At 36.9% G+C, this 17,339-nt stretch overlaps 1 protein-coding gene across 1 annotated transcript in view; it reads left to right on the top strand.

Moving 5' to 3' along the window:
* Positions 1-17,339, top strand: part of FBXL5 (F-box and leucine rich repeat protein 5) — a gene marked incomplete at its 5' end in the record, with an annotated part of 34,033 nt that overhangs the window by 4,509 nt on the left and 12,185 nt on the right. The window contains 7 exons of the mRNA XM_084204665.1: positions 7,101-7,316; positions 9,062-9,157; positions 9,953-10,136; positions 12,374-12,556; positions 14,894-15,019; positions 15,501-15,649; positions 15,833-15,915. Coding sequence (XP_084060791.1) covers positions 7,101-7,316; positions 9,062-9,157; positions 9,953-10,136; positions 12,374-12,556; positions 14,894-15,019; positions 15,501-15,649; positions 15,833-15,915 — 1,037 coding nt within the window. The remainder of the gene's footprint in view (positions 1-7,100; positions 7,317-9,061; positions 9,158-9,952; positions 10,137-12,373; positions 12,557-14,893; positions 15,020-15,500; positions 15,650-15,832; positions 15,916-17,339) is intronic.

Below are 17,339 nucleotides of genomic sequence, written 5' to 3'. Positions count from 1 at the left end.
CTCTGAATTGAGTGGACTTGGCATTGCATTGGACAGGGCATTTTATGACCATGTCAGGATCATACTTTTTCGGGCAGCCAGGGGGACTGAAATCTGAAAAATTGGACCAATTAACTTAGGACTTACTGTTTCAAAGTGAAATGAAAGGGCATCCCTTGATGCCCTTGAGAGCAAAAAATGTGTGTTCCAAGAAGATAAGTGTATCTGTGTTTCTAATTAAAAAAAAGCTTGTAGAGCTTTTTGCTCCTTTTGAAATCCCTTTTCAATATTTCAGTACACTGCCATTCATTTTCCAGTGTTGCTTCAAATAAGTGCGTGTTGGTTTAGAAATTCATAGGTTTTGGTTGTTCCCAGTTAATGTGCTGTAGCATTGAGCATCTGCCTTCACCCGTGTTTAGGAAGAAGGAGCTACTTGAGATGTTTAGTCCTAGTAAGTGTGCAAACTTAGGTGGGCTATGCTTTCACTGCAGGCAAAAGATGGAAGGAAATTCCTTCGTTGATAGAAGGAAATTAAATCTCCTCATTAGCATCCAGGTATAGAGGGGCAGTTTGTTGTCTGTGTCTATCAGGAGCTGTATCAGTTATTTTTCTTGAGGTTTTTCAGAGCTGTATAGCAATTTCACATTTTTTCAGGACACTTCCAGCACTTGTTGCTACCTTCTCATCATTTCCTTAATTTTGTCTATCAAAACACCTATTTTTTATTACTTATCAGATTCTTTTATATCTTTCTTTGCCTGCCAGACATGGTAGCAGTTTTTTCTCCTAAGTAATTGCTTATTGAATATTTTTGCCCCAGCATTATATGAAAAAAGTTTTCTGTTAAACTTTCACACACTGCTCTGATTTTTCATCCTCTCTCCCAGTCTGTTCTGGAGAGCAGTAACAACCCACCTTTGTCCTCTTTGCAACAATTTATTCCCTCGTGTTCTGTGTTACAAAAAAAAAAAAAAAAAAAAAAGAAACTGATGCCTTTTAAGAATCCAGGAACTGTAATTAGTTTGTATCAGTGTTAGTACAGTGTTTGTGCAGCTATCCTAGAATATTCCCTAGCTGATTAAATATTGCAAGTTGTAATTCTTGAGACTTGGCTTTTTGCTTTTGTAGTTAGGGCTTAAGATGGATTAAGCTGGAGTGGTAAATTTTTCCAGTGTTCACCTTTGTGTTAGGAACTTACAGTTAGACTGATGCAGAGGTGCAAAGACATTTTTGCTCTGGTTCTGTTTTGTGATTTACTGCCCTGGGAGATTTCACTCCTGGGGCTTCAGGTATGACCTCTCAGAAGACCAGGTCTTAGTAGGAACCTGTATCCTTGAGGATGTAATAAACCAGGAAAGAAGTCTTCCATGGCATGTAGAATAGTGTGACACAGGTAGATAAATAACAGCATAGTTGCAAGAGTTCATCCTGATTTCATTCATGGTTCTCGTGGCTCATATATTTTGTAGCTTTTTAAATGGTTTTAATTTTTTTTATTCTTTTTGGTTCTTCTCTACAGATCTGGTGATAGCCTTTTTTCTTCCAGCCTTGGTATGCTTCTGCCTGTGGAAATCACATGGTGAAAGAGGCTTAGCTGATTTATCAGTGCATCTTGAGATGTGCTAGAATTTCTACTGTGAACCCCAAGAGGATCTGGGGTAGCAATTGCATCACTGAAAATCTTGGTTGAGTTAGTCCCATGTTGTTATTTATATCTTATTGTGAAATGCTCTTCATGATTCAAAACTTGATCTATAGATGTTCATTAGACAAAATTGACTGTGGGTATAGTACAAGATGCTGATATGGAAGACGCCAATAAAAATGGAAGTACAGAAGGTTTTTTCACTGTTCTCTTATGTTTGGCATTTATCAGCTTGATCTTAGCCTTTGAAAATAGAATATGAGGTTTCACCTTCCCTTTGCCAGTGTTCTTCGAAAACAAAATAATTCTGTAATTTTGTGTGCCTGAGTTTTCTGTGCTGTTTGTTGGTTTGTTTTGGTTTGTGGGGCTTCTTGTTTGTTTTGTTTGGTTTTGGGTGGCTTTTTTTTTCAGTAGTTGGGTTTTTTAAAAAGCAATTTCAAGACTTCAATGGTGTTGTAAAACAACTAGAAGATTACACAAGGGACAGGGTTGCATTGAGAAGGCAACATCAGAAAGAAGGGCATTTGAGAGCTTTGGATTTCTTGTTGAGTTCTGCCACATTCTGTCCTTCCTGCTTAACTAATTGCTATTATTTGGGTTTACGCATTGCCAAGAAAAGTGCCCAGGGTGGAAAACTGATTTCTCCCCTGATTTAAGGCTTCATACACATAAACAGGTGTGAATGTGAAGCAGTTTAGTTAAATCTCTTACTGCTCACTCATATACTTTTACATAAAGAGCAAGCCAAGGAGAGGTAACGCTGAGGACAGTCATTTTCTTGGACAGGCTAGAACTCAGCACTGGAGTTCTTCCTTGGGGACAGTATCAGCTGAACTTCTTGTGGATTCCTAAGTAAGACATGGCTTGTAACTGGGTGTTACTAGTGCTCCAGCCAGGTGAAAAATGAACCCAGTAAAAGGTGGAGCTCCTCCCTGGATTAGTGCACCAGATGGGTTCATCTTGCAGCTGCATGATTGCTAGCACATATTGCAGGGAAGCAGCAGGAATGTGCAGTTAGAGGCAGGGCTGCTCCCTTGGTGTATTTCCTCCTCCATACCCACGCCCTCATTTCCAGCAGATTAAGTATAACATGAAACTGCATGCTCTTGTTGTTGACACAAGCACACCTTGTTATGGGTCTTGTTCCTCCATTTTCTTGTGTCTGAAATTGAGATAAATACCTCTGCAGAGTCCAGCTTTGTCCTTTGAATTTTAGCACTACTGCATATGCAGAGTGATGATACCTAAGAATGTAACAGTGAAAAAATACAGCTGACTAGTAATGTCTACTCCTTTTTTCTTCTGATGCTATTCTATTCTAAAAATCAGTTGGTTTTTTTCATAGAATCGTAGAATAGGATATTAGAATATTCTGAGTTGGAAGGGACCCATCAGGATCATTGAGTCCAATTCCTGGCCTTGTGCAAGAATCCCAACCCCAAGAGTCACACCATGTGCTTGACAGCGTTGTCCAAAAGCTTCTTGAACTCTGTCAGATTTGGTGTTGTAACCACTTCCTTGTGGAGCCTGTTCCAGTTCCCAGCCACCTTGTGAGTGAAAAACTCCTGATATTCATCGTGGTATCTTTTTTTCTTCAGAATGGTCTACCAGCTCCATAATGAAAAATATTTAATTATTTTTAAAATTAGTTTTAAATCTAATAAGTTAACTAGTGGTAGAAGTCTAATCTACATTGATTATCAGGAATATTAAGCCTTTTATTTTATATCCTTTGGCTATCAGCTGGTTGTCTTGATGTGGTTATACATGGAAAACAGAATATGGAGGAATTACCTGTTAAAAATGTAACTTAGGATGACACAAGAAAAAGAACAACAATTGATCAAGAAAACCAGGAAGAAGAAAATGTCTTCAATTTTTTTAGATTCCAGACTGAATTTTTAAGGTTAGTGGTTCTTCAGAATTCACGTGCTTATAGGGAAAACTTTCATTTGAAATTAAGCAGCTTGTGAATTTGTACCTACATTAAACTTTCTAACCTTGAGAAATTATTCCATTTTAAATTTGTGAAATCTGTACGGAGAGTGGAAAAATAAAATTTTCTGCTCCTGTTCTCCTTCCTCAAATTTTTCTTGTTTTCCAGCTTGTAGTTGGGAATACAGATACTTTTAACTGGGAATGTTAGCATGCAGCATAGACTGCTTATGGCTGTGCTAGTCTGATAAGAGCAGTGTACTTTTTCTTTATTCCTCTTTGCTGCTTTCTCCTTGTTGGTCCACAGTATGCTTGGAAGGAAGAAGCAAACATTTTTCACTCCTTAAATGTGTTTTTGGCATAGTTAGTAGGAAAAAACTGTTTCAGTTTACTCACTGTAAACTAACATTGCTGGAAAATTAATTTCCTCCTTCTAAGAAGACATTTTTCCATATTGGCACATGTATAAAACACTTCCAGAAACCAAGTTAAATACTGTGTTTTGTTTGGTTATTTAATTAGTACTTTTGAGCCTCCTTATTTATTCACAATGTTTTGGATAAATATGTCTAAGTCTTCATCAGATAGAAAGTTTCATTTTTTTAATGAAAGCACTGAAGCCATGACGGAGAGTTGAGTGTAGAGTTATTTCAGTTGAGCATTGTGAACATGAAGCACTGTCTAAAGAGCAATTGCTGTTAACATTGCCAGTATTGGTATCTTGTTCTTAGTGCACAAAATTTAAACAGTGTGTTTTAGTAAGGAAAGATGTGTGTTTGCTACAAGTCTGCACATTCATCTTGACCATGTTAATGGCTCTGTTACAGACCAATAAGGTGGACACTCACCTAAAGCTGGCACATACTTGTCTTAGCTACAAAGATTTATCAAGTATGGCTATGCTTTAATTGCATCATTTATTTTCTTTTAATAAAAGTTTAATAAATAAAGTGAATTTAAAAGCTCCTGGCTACTTCTAGATGTCTGCATCAGCCATAAGTCTCTGAAGTGTTTCAAACAGACATTGTAATACAAAGGACTGTTGTTTGGACAGTTGCTCAGGCTGTTTGGGTTATGAATAATTCTTAAATTTCAGGAGCCACTGAAACTGTTGCTCTTGTGGTGCTGCTCCTCCATTAGTTTGCATTCCAAACACAAAACCAGTTGTGCTGTAATATACAGCTGTATAATGTCTTCAGAAGCCCAGAAAGCTCCCAAGTTTCTTGAACACTGGTGGCTGTGGTTTAGTGCATTGTATTTCAAGCCCATTCAGGGTTCTCACATGCACTGTGCTTTATATTTTTGATGAGTCAAAAAAATCCATTCTACAGTCCATTTCCTCTTCCTTGCCATTCTCTCTTTGAATTTGGGGGTGTGTGATTTTTCTTCTTGCCCTGCTAAACTCCTGCACTAGTTTTCCTTGTTAGAGCTGATGAAAAGTGGACCTTGGAATGGAGTACGTGCTGTCTGTTAATAGTCTTGGTCCCCTATCATGAGACTTCATCAATCCTGGTAATGAAATTACAGGTCTGACCGAGTGACTTTGTTGCTAGGCTACCTGTCCTCTGAAAAGCCAGCAGTTGTTCTCAGCTTTGGCTGACCTTTTTAATACAGTGATTTCTGATTCAAGTATAGTTACTAAACTTCAATATCCTCTCCATAGGTCCTAATCTGTTGAATATCTGCTGGAAGCCTCAGTAGCAGGGGTGAATATACAAGTGCTTCATGTTACAGTGGCTTCTATAACAATCCATTTCTAATGGATGTTCTTACATTCCTTGCACAAAGAGATTATTTATTCCAGATTTGTGGATGACAATAGGTAGATTCAACAGAACATTTTGAGTCTTGAAAAGGCTTTGTGTCAAGATGATGAGAAGGTGCTAGTTTTTTATCAGAACCATTTTCATGACTTGTTTTTGAAGCCAACAGCAGAATATAGTAGATTTGTGGAACCTTCCTGTTACCCTCTTCAGTATTCTTGTTTACATTTTTAAAGTCAATCAAAATGCTAAGCATTTGGGAGCACGTGGGATTCTTGGAGGGAAAAGGGTCTTTGGGCACTGCCTCTAGTCACTTTGTGGATCCTTATAGGTAGAATGAACTGTATCCACACTGTCCTTTATCAAAGGAAATGCCACCTGAGAAACCCCAGTTACTTATTCAGATGTTACCCACAGGTGCTGGGAAGTGAGGAGGCTGTCCTGAGGAGTTGCTTCTGTGCCCTTTGCCTGTGCTGGCTCAGGCTTCTGCCTTTCAGTGTGGAAAGTCAAGCCCTCAGTTTCAGCACTAGAAGCGCTGCTTCTGGTGCTGCATTCTCTGGGTGTAGTGGGGGATTGAAATAGCCTTTGAGGCCAAGATCTTTCCCCATTAGGAATCAGAACAACATATGCTTCAAATCCCAACAGTGTGTTACAGACATCAATTTTTTTCTGACTTCTGTCAGTAGTTGTTCTAAAGCAATTGGAAAAAGAAGGGAAAACCAAAAATCCCCTCTTAAACCTCGCCGTGTTTTCTCTCACTTCTGGGGCTAAGTAACTTTGTCTTTCCATAGTGAGAGTCATTTTGCTCATATGTACAGCATGTAATGTACAGTATGCACGGCTGACTTGGAGTTGCATAAGGATTTGGCAGGTGTCCAGCGTGTTTCAGTTGCATTTTGCGGGTGCCTGCCAGGAAGTGGCCATGCAATGTCACAATGAGTAAGTACATTTCGGGGTTTAGAATGAAAAAAAGTTTTGCATATCTCAGTTTGTAGTTGTTTTTGATGTAAGTACAATATACGTCTCAGATTCCCATTTCTTGTAAAACTCTAGATTCCAGAGTCTTGTAGCTAAGCCACTTTTGAATATTGCGGTAGCTTGTTTTCTGAATTGGAATCTACTTTTAGAGTGCTTGGTCTTGTATACTGCTGTAGGCTATGATTCTTGAAGCTGTGCTTGGAATAAAGGAATAAAGCATAAGAATGGAAAAGTCTCTGGTCTTCTACATTCACTGAAGGAAAATGCATTAAACATTTAAAATGTATTGTTGCTGATGATGACTGTACACATGTAAAAATGGCACTACTGTATTACCTAGAATTTTGATCTGTCTTGATTTGTTGGGTTTTGCTCCATTGGCAACCTTCTCCAACAGCTAATGTAGTTTGTATTCACTGGTAGGACTCAATATTCCTTATGGATAATACATCCCTAAGGATGGGTTCAGGGGCCTATGTTAATGGTTTTTTGGTATGGACAGAAATATGGATTGGGAAAGGTCCTGTCAGTAATCTGTTGGTCTGGGGAGATTGCATTGATTTCTGCCAGGAAAGCTTTCTACATTTGTTTACCTCAGTGTTTCACAAGATTTGGTTTATGTTGCTTAAATACAACTTTGATTTTAATGGCTTTGTTTTATGTTAAAAACTGAAGGTGTTGACTAACCTTTTATAAGTAAGGGGAGCGATGAATTCCTTGGAGCTGATGCTTATTCTAAGGATTTAACTTGAGTTTTACATGATTTTCATTGTTTTTTTATGAACTTTTCTTTTTCCTAGCTTTCCAAGACCAACTTCTCTAACAACAATGATTTTCGGGCTCTGCTGCAATCTCTTTATGCTACATTCAAGGAATTTAAGATGCACGAGCAGATTGAAAATGAGTGTATCATTGGTTTGCTTCAGCAGCGTAGCCGGACAGTGTACAACGTGCATTCGGACAACAAGCTCTCAGAGATGCTTAGCCTTTTTGAGAAAGGGCTAAAGAATGTAAAGGTAAATAAACTGAGAAATATCTGACCTGAGGAAAAAAAACATGCTGTGATTACATATTAGATTGCCTTGACTCTTCTTCATAATCTTTACAAATAAAACTAAGAGGAAGAAGAAACTTTCGTGTTTTTTTGATACTTCCTAGTCCAAAACACAAATTCTTTTGCCATTCACTACAATTACTAAGTTTCTAGTAAAAAGTCTTCAGAGATGTGTTTTGTGACAGTCTTCACTGTATAATTTGAGGTGTTTTGCAGAAATAGCAGGGAAGTATCAAATATAAAGACTGTTTGACTAACTATCTATAGCCATAGTTCCTGGCTATAGATATAATGGGGTTTTATTAATTTGTTAGGAAACCTTGAGGATCTTTTTTTTTTTTGGGATTGTTGTCACAAATGGAGATGATTCCCAGACTTACCAAAAAAAGCAGCATTGTTTTATTCTGTGGCTCATATACTCCTTCCAGTAACCTTTGGCTCACTAGTCCTGTTAATAGTTCAGTCATCAAAGAACTTTAAATATTATTTCTGCATCTGGCTTTTTTGACAGCGAATTATCTCTAAGTTCTTCTCCGGCAGAATTCTTCTTGAATTCTTCCATGTCTTTCTCTTGGGGTACCCAACTCAATTCCTCCTTCCTGCCCTGTAAGAACTATAGTCTGCAGTAGTCATTTGACATCCCACATTACTTTTCTAGTATGTGTGGTACAGATTTTCAGTAAGAAAAATACTAAATATGCAGTTGATTGACTCTGTTTTACCATCTAAGCCTCATTTTGACTTGGGAACCCTACAACTGATTTTTTTCCCTATGCATAATAAACCTTAAATTTGTTTTGTGTCCATTAACAAATCAGGAAATGAAGGAAAGAAGGAAAGTTAACGCTTGGCTTTGTGTTGCACCTTCTCTGATAGGATGCTAGTGTTATTCTGTTACTTGATTTCTTAAGTGTGCAAAACCAGATTTCTTTAGTGGTTAGTTTAATTTAAACTGATGCCTTAATCTTGTCTCTGTTCTTGTTGGTTGTAGAAGCTTGAAAAGAAAACATTCACAGTAAGAGTTAGGAGGAACTTCAGTATGTTGCAATTACTGGGCAGATTTCAGAACCAGCTTCTTACTGATGACTCAGAGAGTAATCTTAACAAATTTATTGGAGGTTGGATGAACTTGAACGTTTACAAGTCGGTTACATCTTTATTTAAGAAGTCAGTTACATCTTTATTTAAGAGTTCTTTCAATATCCAAAGTAAAAATCTATACAGCAAGCCTGACGGTAAATTTTGATTATAATTTAGAAGTTAGAATTTTAGAATAAATAAGGTAAAATGTATTCAGTTAAAAGATCAAGGAGAGCTGTTTTATCATAGAACAAACCATTTTATACAAACCATGCAAATACTTAAATTAGTCTGCTACTACTTTGAACTTTGTGTGAGATTGTAGATTGGCAGATTTCAGTCTTTGCTCCTAAGTAAAAACGGGATTAGAGAAATGAATTCATATATGCTGAGACAATAAATGGGACTCTGGCAGGAAGGGAGTTCTTTGCTCTGCCTGTTAACAGGCCAGTACACAGTGTCAGCGTCATTGAGTAAACACGTTCTTACCATAAAATAGAGCAAACCTGCTGCGTTCATGGAAAAGGCATTATGGGCTTTCCTTTGAACCACTGCTTTATTGGACAATTCAGTCCTTGGATGACTGGATAAGATTGGGTAACCATTAAGTCTTTGCTTTCTTCTCAGAATGAATATGAACAGCTAAACTATGCGAAACAGCTGAAGGAGAGATTGGAAGCCTTTACCAGGGATTTCCTTCCTCATATGAAAGAGGAAGAGGAGGTAGGTAAAGATTTTCTTTAAATGTGATGAAGATCTCCCTTGGGATTTGGAATAACTGAATAGGGACAACTGGCTCAGAGGTTCATTGTTTTTTCAGTTCTCTGTTTTTATTGCTATGCTAATTTGCATTCAGGACTGTGGTGTCATTGTTCAGTACTCTGACTGAAAAGTGAATGTTCTGAAACTGAGAATATAGGAAGTTTATGCTGAAATTCTAATTCTTAAAAAAATTGATAACAAAAGTCCATTTGGGCTAGGATTGTTTGCAGCAAGTAGTTAGTTTAAATGGATATGTAGCTAAACTTAAATAAGAAAAGAGAGACGTCCTGTAAACCAGTGCTTCATGACTCAAACTGACACTCCCAAACAGCTTCTGACCTATATTTGAAACCTAGACTAGTACTGCCAGTCTGATGATTTATGGGTATCCAAAAACTGGGAAGCATCTTCTCAAGTCTGTCCATGGGAAGTCTTCTCATGCTTTTCTTCCTTGCTACTTTGTCTTTCATGTGAGTACCTTGATAAGTTATATAAGTTAAGCAACTTTAATCCCTTCCTTATTTTGGTGGGGAAAACAACTAAAACAGCTTGCCTGATACTGTGCTATGTTCTGTCAGAAAGCAGGGAGTTAGAATTTAAAACTTTCATGGTCCTGTCCTTAGGTTCACTTAATGTATGACATGCTTTACTTTGAGAGAATTTGAAACAGGAAATTCTGTGTTGGTAGATCTGTGTAGCATTAGTGACTATTTCTGTCAGCACCAGATTTTTTTTTCCCTTTTTCCTTTGTGTTAGGTTTTTCAGCCAATGTTGATGGAATACTTCACTTATGAAGAGCTGAAAGATATTAAGAAGAAAGTAATTGCACAGCACTGCTCACAGAAAGAGGCTGCAGAATTCAGAGGTCTCAGTAAGTGGAATCAAGCAGAAGAGCTTCAGAAGGTCTTTAAGTATTCTGTGGATGAGAAGGCAGATCAAGGTGAAGTATCTAATTAAAGTAACTTTCAAACTGCAGTTTTTATCTAAAAAGCATACCTAGTGATGTACCTAGTTATGTACAAGCAGAAAGAGTAGTTCTTATAAAATGGGCACATCTGCAAACCAGTTTTGAAACTTGAGAAACTTAATTGTTTGATATGGCATCTTGGCAGGTTGCAGTGTAGATAGTACTTCGCTATTTACCTGTTCTCAACAGTCTTCTTCTCTCTTCCCTCCCATGTTAATATTTGATACAATAAACAGATGTAATTAACTTCTAATTTCATGCTTCCATTGAAATTATATTTTCTATTTCCAGACTCTGCATTTCATTCTTGGTTTTTAGGACAGCTTTGTAAGCTTTTTGTGTTGATGTTTTAATAACGTGGAATAGTTATCCAAGTGATAATCTTTCAGATTAAAAGCATTCACCTTCCCAGCTCCTCTACCTAACTTTCCTGGGCCTCTTAGGAATGAGAAAGGATCTGTGAGTAATGCAAGTGAATGAATCTGTGCAGCATGTGAATAAGTCAGAGGAAATGTGTGTTCTGAAAGTGGATACTTATTCTGTATTTATCTCCAGTTACCTTTTCTGGTGAAACTTAGAATAAATAACTACTAAAGTAGACTTCAGGCCCGTTGTATGACTGCTGAATCAGCCTAAGTTCTCAGTATTTACAGTTTTCTCTCTTAACAAAAAAGAATTGATGCCCCAAGGAAGGGGAGTTAATGTACCAAATGTGTAATGCTGGTGTGAGTCTGATATGTAGAGCGAGCTCTCAAGGACTGAGTTTGCAATGTTGATAAGATGTGCTGCTCTCATTAGAAAAACTTGACAAATTATTCTGTAATCAGATTTTTTTGATAAAACTTGACTTCTCTGAACTACTCAACTGGTCGTTTTCTGCCCTCTAGGTGAAGCCTTCAGAAAAGATCATGGTCCATTCTGTGAAATACTATTGACTCTTAGCAGATGAATGTGACAGACGTAGCTTTGTGGCATTTCTTGCTGTTAAATCTAGCTGGAATAGCAGTTCTTGGGACAATAGTAATTCTGCAATCATTGTGTTTCAGGCTTTGGGAGAGGAGAATATGTGTTTTTTGTTAATTTTTAAAAAAGAGAAGAAAGTAAAATAGCCTGCAGTCCTATGCAGGCTTAACTGCATTTTCCTGCAAAATTCTCTGTAATTCGTGCAGCAACATGCTAGTTGTACAAGTAAATACATTGATTCATCAAGTGAAACTGTACTTAGTTCTATTTTTTGAACTAGCAATAGCTTATCACGTGGTAAAGTTTACATTATGCTCACTTTTGAAGCTTCTTTGCAAAACAAAAATTGAATGCTTCTCTCTGTAAAAGTTCTAAGCGCTTCAGAAGTAAAGCCCCACTATTAGTAAAGCCTGCCGTTTCGAAGGACTCCTGAAAACTCCTTTAGAAATACTTTTTTTAAGGAAATTTTTCTGAAAAAACCCATTAAAAATATCTTTAAACAGCCAAAGGCATCATTAACCAAAGTTCTGAATTTGTTATTTTATGTAGTTTGCAGCTCTTTTTGCAGTATGGCAATCAGAGAGAGCTGTTGGAAATACTTCCTGCTGTCCATTGAAGTATTAATTACAGTGGTCAAATTTTAGACTCTCACCTAGTACTTAGTATTATCTCATTTTTGTACTTAGTATTTATTACTTTACAGCCTGAATGGCTCATCACCATTCAGAAGTTAAAATTGTCAATGCTAGCAGCTAAAGCTAGAAATAAAATTCAAGACAGGTGCCAAGAGTTGAGCATGAACTTTTCTGTGTCCCAGTCAAGAGGCTGAGTGCTTCCAGCGAGAGTGGTCCCAGCTGGTAGGTTCTGCGTGCTAGTACTGTTTCCTGGGAATGTGGCAGACCAGGTACAGATACCATCTGCAACAGAAGGCATTTTTCTTAAAGCATTTCATTTATAGCAGGTATGGCTTTCATCTTTCTGTGGTTGAGTAGCATTAATTTACTTTTTTTTTTTGAATGAATGAGCCAGTTGAGAAAGTGGCAAAGAGAAAACTGAGCTGGTTTGTTGTTGTTGTTCAAGGTGTTGTTACAGTGAAAGTTTTTTAAAGCCAAACCGATTCCTGTCTTTAACAGTTGTTAAAATTTTTTCAGACATTTTTTCATTTTTCTAGTCAGAATGTGAGTTCCACTGCTGTTATTAAAGCTGTGAGGCTGTGCTTCACTTAACACATGCTTTCTGTATTTCAGAAACCGAAGTAACAGGGCACACCACAAATATTACTAATCTCCCTCCTGAAGTAATGGTGACCATTTTCAGTTACCTTAACCCCCAAGAGTTATGTCAGTGTAGTCAAGTAAGCACTGAATGGTCACAGTTGGCTAAAACTGGATCTCTGTGGAAACATCTTTACCCTGTTCGCTGGGCCAGAGGTAAGTTCCATTTAGCTCCTTTGAAAGAATGACAATTATTTCAATTTTTGGGCCTGTAAAAAAGTGTTTTAGTATAGGCTGAGCCTGACAGCTGAGCATGTGAGGTGTTCCTTTCTGACAAGGATAGTGTCCTGAAACTTGATTGAATGTTAAAAATGCCCAAAATATACATATTTCTTGTAGAATTAAGAAACTAGAAGTTCTCTTGATTGAAACTCCTGAGCACATTTTGTATACAGCTTACCTAGTTTTACTGAGGTAAAACCCCTCTTTTTTTTGCTTATATGAATGCTGATAATATATTCACTAATACAACTTCTGAATTATTCAATAATTTAAGAAGTTTTGAATTATAAATGCTGCTGTTACACTTATATCAGTAAAATTATTTTCTTAGGTTACTAGGTAGAAATGAAATGCATAACTACAGAAAGGAAGTTCAAAATAAGTGGAGTTCTAATGTTTCCTCACAATCTAGTTAAGCTTCAAAGAAAACTGAATGAATGTTTAGTTTTAGTATTGATTCTTTAGGTATATTACTCCAGTAATTTCTACTGCAGTAAGTTTTTTTAAAACTTTTTTCCCTCAAACTCTTTTGTTAATTAGAATTTCCTATTGAGAAGTGTGACCTTTGCAAAAGTACCTGTTCAAATAGACAAAATACTCCGTATTCCAGTGAGGCCAGTTACAAGTCATCAGAGTATATTTGTAGCTTTATGTCCATATTTATGAGAGTATTAAAGAATCATTGGAGTATGGAACTGCAGGCTTCACAGTGCTGTCACTTCAGTGTAGTTCAGTAAAATGAGAAAGTCTATGCTCTTTAATAAGTCTTTTTTATTTTAAGGTTTAAGATTTTAAAGAGAAAAAGCTGTGTTTATATAACTTAGCTTTAGAGATACATAAAAAGTAAATTCTTTATGGCTTCTAAAATTTGTACAAGGCAGAAAGGATTTAAATAACTTCTTGGTCTGATTTGTTTTTTTTTTTTTTTTTTTTTTTTTGGGTAAATCTTCCTGAAGGCAATAGTTTGGTTCATGAGCTTCCAAAGACTGAGTAGAGAGGCTCCAAAGTTCAAATTCTTAAATTTGCTTTTGCAGCATAGTTGTCTTGATAATTCAGTGCTGCACACACACAAAACAAAACAAAAAAATAATAGGCAACTGCTTAAAATGAGTGCTTCTAAACCTGGTTTGGCACAACACAGTAGCAGTGAAGTCTCATGATGTACTGTTTGTACTACTACAGTTGTTTGTACAGAAGTGCTCTAACTGGGTAGAAGCTTCTCAGATGGGATTTACTGCCACAGGGAGGGGAAAAGAATTGTACTTTTATACAGGCTTAGTTAAAATTTAAACCTTTTTCCCCACCACAGAAGACCTCTGAGGCTTCTTATGCAATATGAAGATGGATTAAAGATGATGAGAAATGTTACCAAAACTTCATGGTTGACAGTCAATTAGGATTTCATTGTCATTGTGTTATTCATAGAAGAAACATTGTTCTTTTGGCTATGACTCAACAGGAGTTGCTCTTGCTTTAGGAAGAGTAGGGTTCCCCCCTGTGAGACAGTTCAATAAGGTGGTTTGTTTTTCAGTATGTGTACATCAAGGCAGGCAGCAGAGCTGCTTATCCTGAGCCCAGCACTGCCATGTATCCAAACCAGAAGTAAATTAATGCCTGTGCAGTAACCTCGAGGGCGAAGGAGTGCTCCACCAGCTAAAACATGCTGATCTTCATGTTCATCCAGATGTTCTAAAAAATGATTGTGTATTGATTTGAGTCATAAGTATGTTAAAAGTATTCTGTAGCTGTTTTAAGTACGATACTTTTGGAATTTGGTTTTTTGTGATCTTGGAGTTCTCATGTGTGGAGACTAAAACCAGGCTGGTTAACTGTATAATTGTGATATTTCAGAGAAAAAGATATCTTCAACCAAGTGTTACACTAAAATCTGATGAACAATTTATTTACCAGAAGGAACTTGAGCACCTAGGCAGTTCAAATATTCCATGAGTTTTTCTGTTATTTTTGTGATCATAGTGGTCCCTATTAAGCAAGTGAGGACAGCAGGCATGTCTCAGACAGGCATAATAAGCTGTGAATTCTGGGATGGTACTGAAACTGTTCTAAGAATCTTTTGAAGCTTAAGGATAAAGATCAAACCAAGAATTATTTTAAGGTTTAGTCCAGTCTTTGTTTAGATGAATTTGAAATTGATTTATGTCTCTTCAATCATGTCATAGTATACTGAAAAGATATCAGTGCTGATTTCTGCCGCAGTGAAAAAATTTTATTAACATTTTTTCCTTTTTTTTGTGGGGTGGCGGTGACAAGGTGATTGGTATAGTGGTCCTGCAGCAGATACTGAGACTGAACCTGATGAGGAATGGGTGAAAAACAGAAAAGATGAAAGTCGTGCTTTCCAGGAATGGGATGAAGATGCTGACATAGATGAATCTGGTAGGTAAAATTGATTTTGGTGAAGTTTTTATTTATTTTTTTTTTCCCCTGAAGATGACATAGGTGTAAAAAACAAGCTGAGTGGAAAAAAGGGAGATGGAGTTGGAAGGAGAGAAGCAGGCATCTGATTTTAATGACGAATTAATTTGTCTAGGAAAGAGCTAACATGAGAGGAGGTAGAAGAGTTATGGGGATGTGTCTGAAGGTACAGGTTAGGCTTCATCTCTTCACAAAGTTTGGATGAATCATCTTGCATCCTGATGCCCTCTAGGCTTGATTTAAAACTTGTCCTAAGCAGTTAAATCACAGCTATAGATATAGATATGTATATGAAATGCCCTGTGAGATAGTATTTTGATATCTAAAGCACGTTGTTGGAAAGATCTGCCCTGGACTGCCTTGAGCAGTGCATAACCTGTAGTAAATATTTCTTCAAGTCCTTTAATGATTTTAATTCTTTCTCACTGGGTTTATTTTGCAGAAGAAGCAGCTGAAGATTCACTCGCCATTAATATAGCACAAATGGAAAAACGTTTACTTCATGGCCTAATTCATCATGTCCTCCCACTTGTAGGCTCCTCAGTGAAGACACTGGTATTGGCCTACAGTTCTGCAGTGTCCAGCAAAATGGTGTGTGATTTGAAACTTGCATTTAATAATTGTGGCTATGCAGTCTTTAATTAATGACTGACGTGTTTGGGTAGTGTAAGTGGGTTGCAGTCCAAAACAATGCTAATTTGTAAGTTGCCTCTAGACACTGTGTGCAGCCTTAGTGGCTTGTATCTTTACAGATTATTTTCCTTTCTTTTTCAGGTTAGACAGATCTTGGAGCTTTGCCCCAACTTGGAATATTTGGATCTCACTCAAACCGATATTTCAGACTCTGTGTTTGAAAGGTTAGATAATTGTTGTTTCCTTTTAAAAAATCTTATAATCCAGGTTTTTGAGTGTGGGGCAGAAACATTCAAACATTTCTTAGTCCATTGCCAAGAATGAAAGAAATAAAGAGAAATCAAATTAGTAACTCCCATGTGACTTGTGACTAAGAACAAAACCAGGGTAACAAATCACTAAAATATCAAGTAAAACATGTAACTTTGTAGTGACCATTTAAAATTCTCTGTCTTCACTATTGAATGCTTTTTACCTATCAGTGTGTACCTACCCATAACAATAGTTGTGGTTTTGCTCTAGTATTAAGAACTTGTCCATAGATTTTTATGGAGTTGCTCAGTTAAGGAAGTTCTCTTGGTCTGCTACAGCTGCTAGGGTGTGGAATACTGCTATTTCAGACACTCCAATCAAATGATAGGCAAAGCACTAAGGCTTAGGTGTATTGTCTGTGGATTCCTGAGCGTTACTGTGGCCTGCAGAAATGTCATTGATGTCAGTGGGATGGTGTATGGATGCAGAACCTGCACCAGTGGGTCTTACGTGGTATTGAAACTCAGCAGGTATTTCAGTGCTCTGCATTTACATCATGTAGTGCTCTCAGGTAGTGTGAACACCACACAAAATCTTACTGGCATGGGTGCTGGTAGCAACACCCTGTAGCTTGTATAAGAAGTTTTATTTGAAATAAAAGCTTCATAGAATTTTCAGGGCTCAGAAGTCAATATCTAGTGGAGTTTACCTTATTTGCCACTCATCATATATCTGTTTTTACAGCACTCCAATTTGTAGCTCGGAACATGAGTTTGGCTTGCTCTAAATATAAATAATCACTTAGAGGTAAATTTATAGTAAAATCAGATAAATTAAAATATTTATATAAATTAAAATTGAATATAAATATACTTATACTTAAATGTATACTTATATATACGTAAAAAGAAGTAAATGATAGTAACATTAACTATGGATAGGGGAAGGTCAGTTAAATCACATACTTTTATAGCTAATAATGTAAAAATATTACTGTAGATAAAATTTCTATTCCACTTGAAAAAGGTAAGAGTAAGGGAGTAAGCTTTTGTTAAAATGAAAAAGTCTGATTTATAATTGGTTATGGAATAATTAGAAACACAGGTTCTGTTTCAGGAATCCATCTAGTATTCCTAGGAGAGATGAGACAGGATAGGAGGTCGTATGATCTAAGTACACTGGCATTTCAGCCAAGCTTGAGAAACTCAAAATTCTAGAAATTACAGCTCTTACAATACTTCAAACTGAGTATGGAATCTCAGATGTATTTTTGGGGGGGTGAAATTTGCTAGTTTGGTATTTTCAGCCTTTTGATAAGTAACTTTGATGTTTAGTAACTCAGACATCTCTTGGTAGCTTCTGGTGAGTATAATCCACTTGTTTTTGAAAATTGTTA

Source organism: Fringilla coelebs (assembly GCF_963513975.1).
Source record: "Fringilla coelebs genome assembly, chromosome: 4".
Lineage (NCBI taxonomy): Eukaryota > Metazoa > Chordata > Aves > Passeriformes > Fringillidae > Fringilla > Fringilla coelebs.
This window is presented reverse-complemented; position numbering and strand designations above follow the sequence as displayed.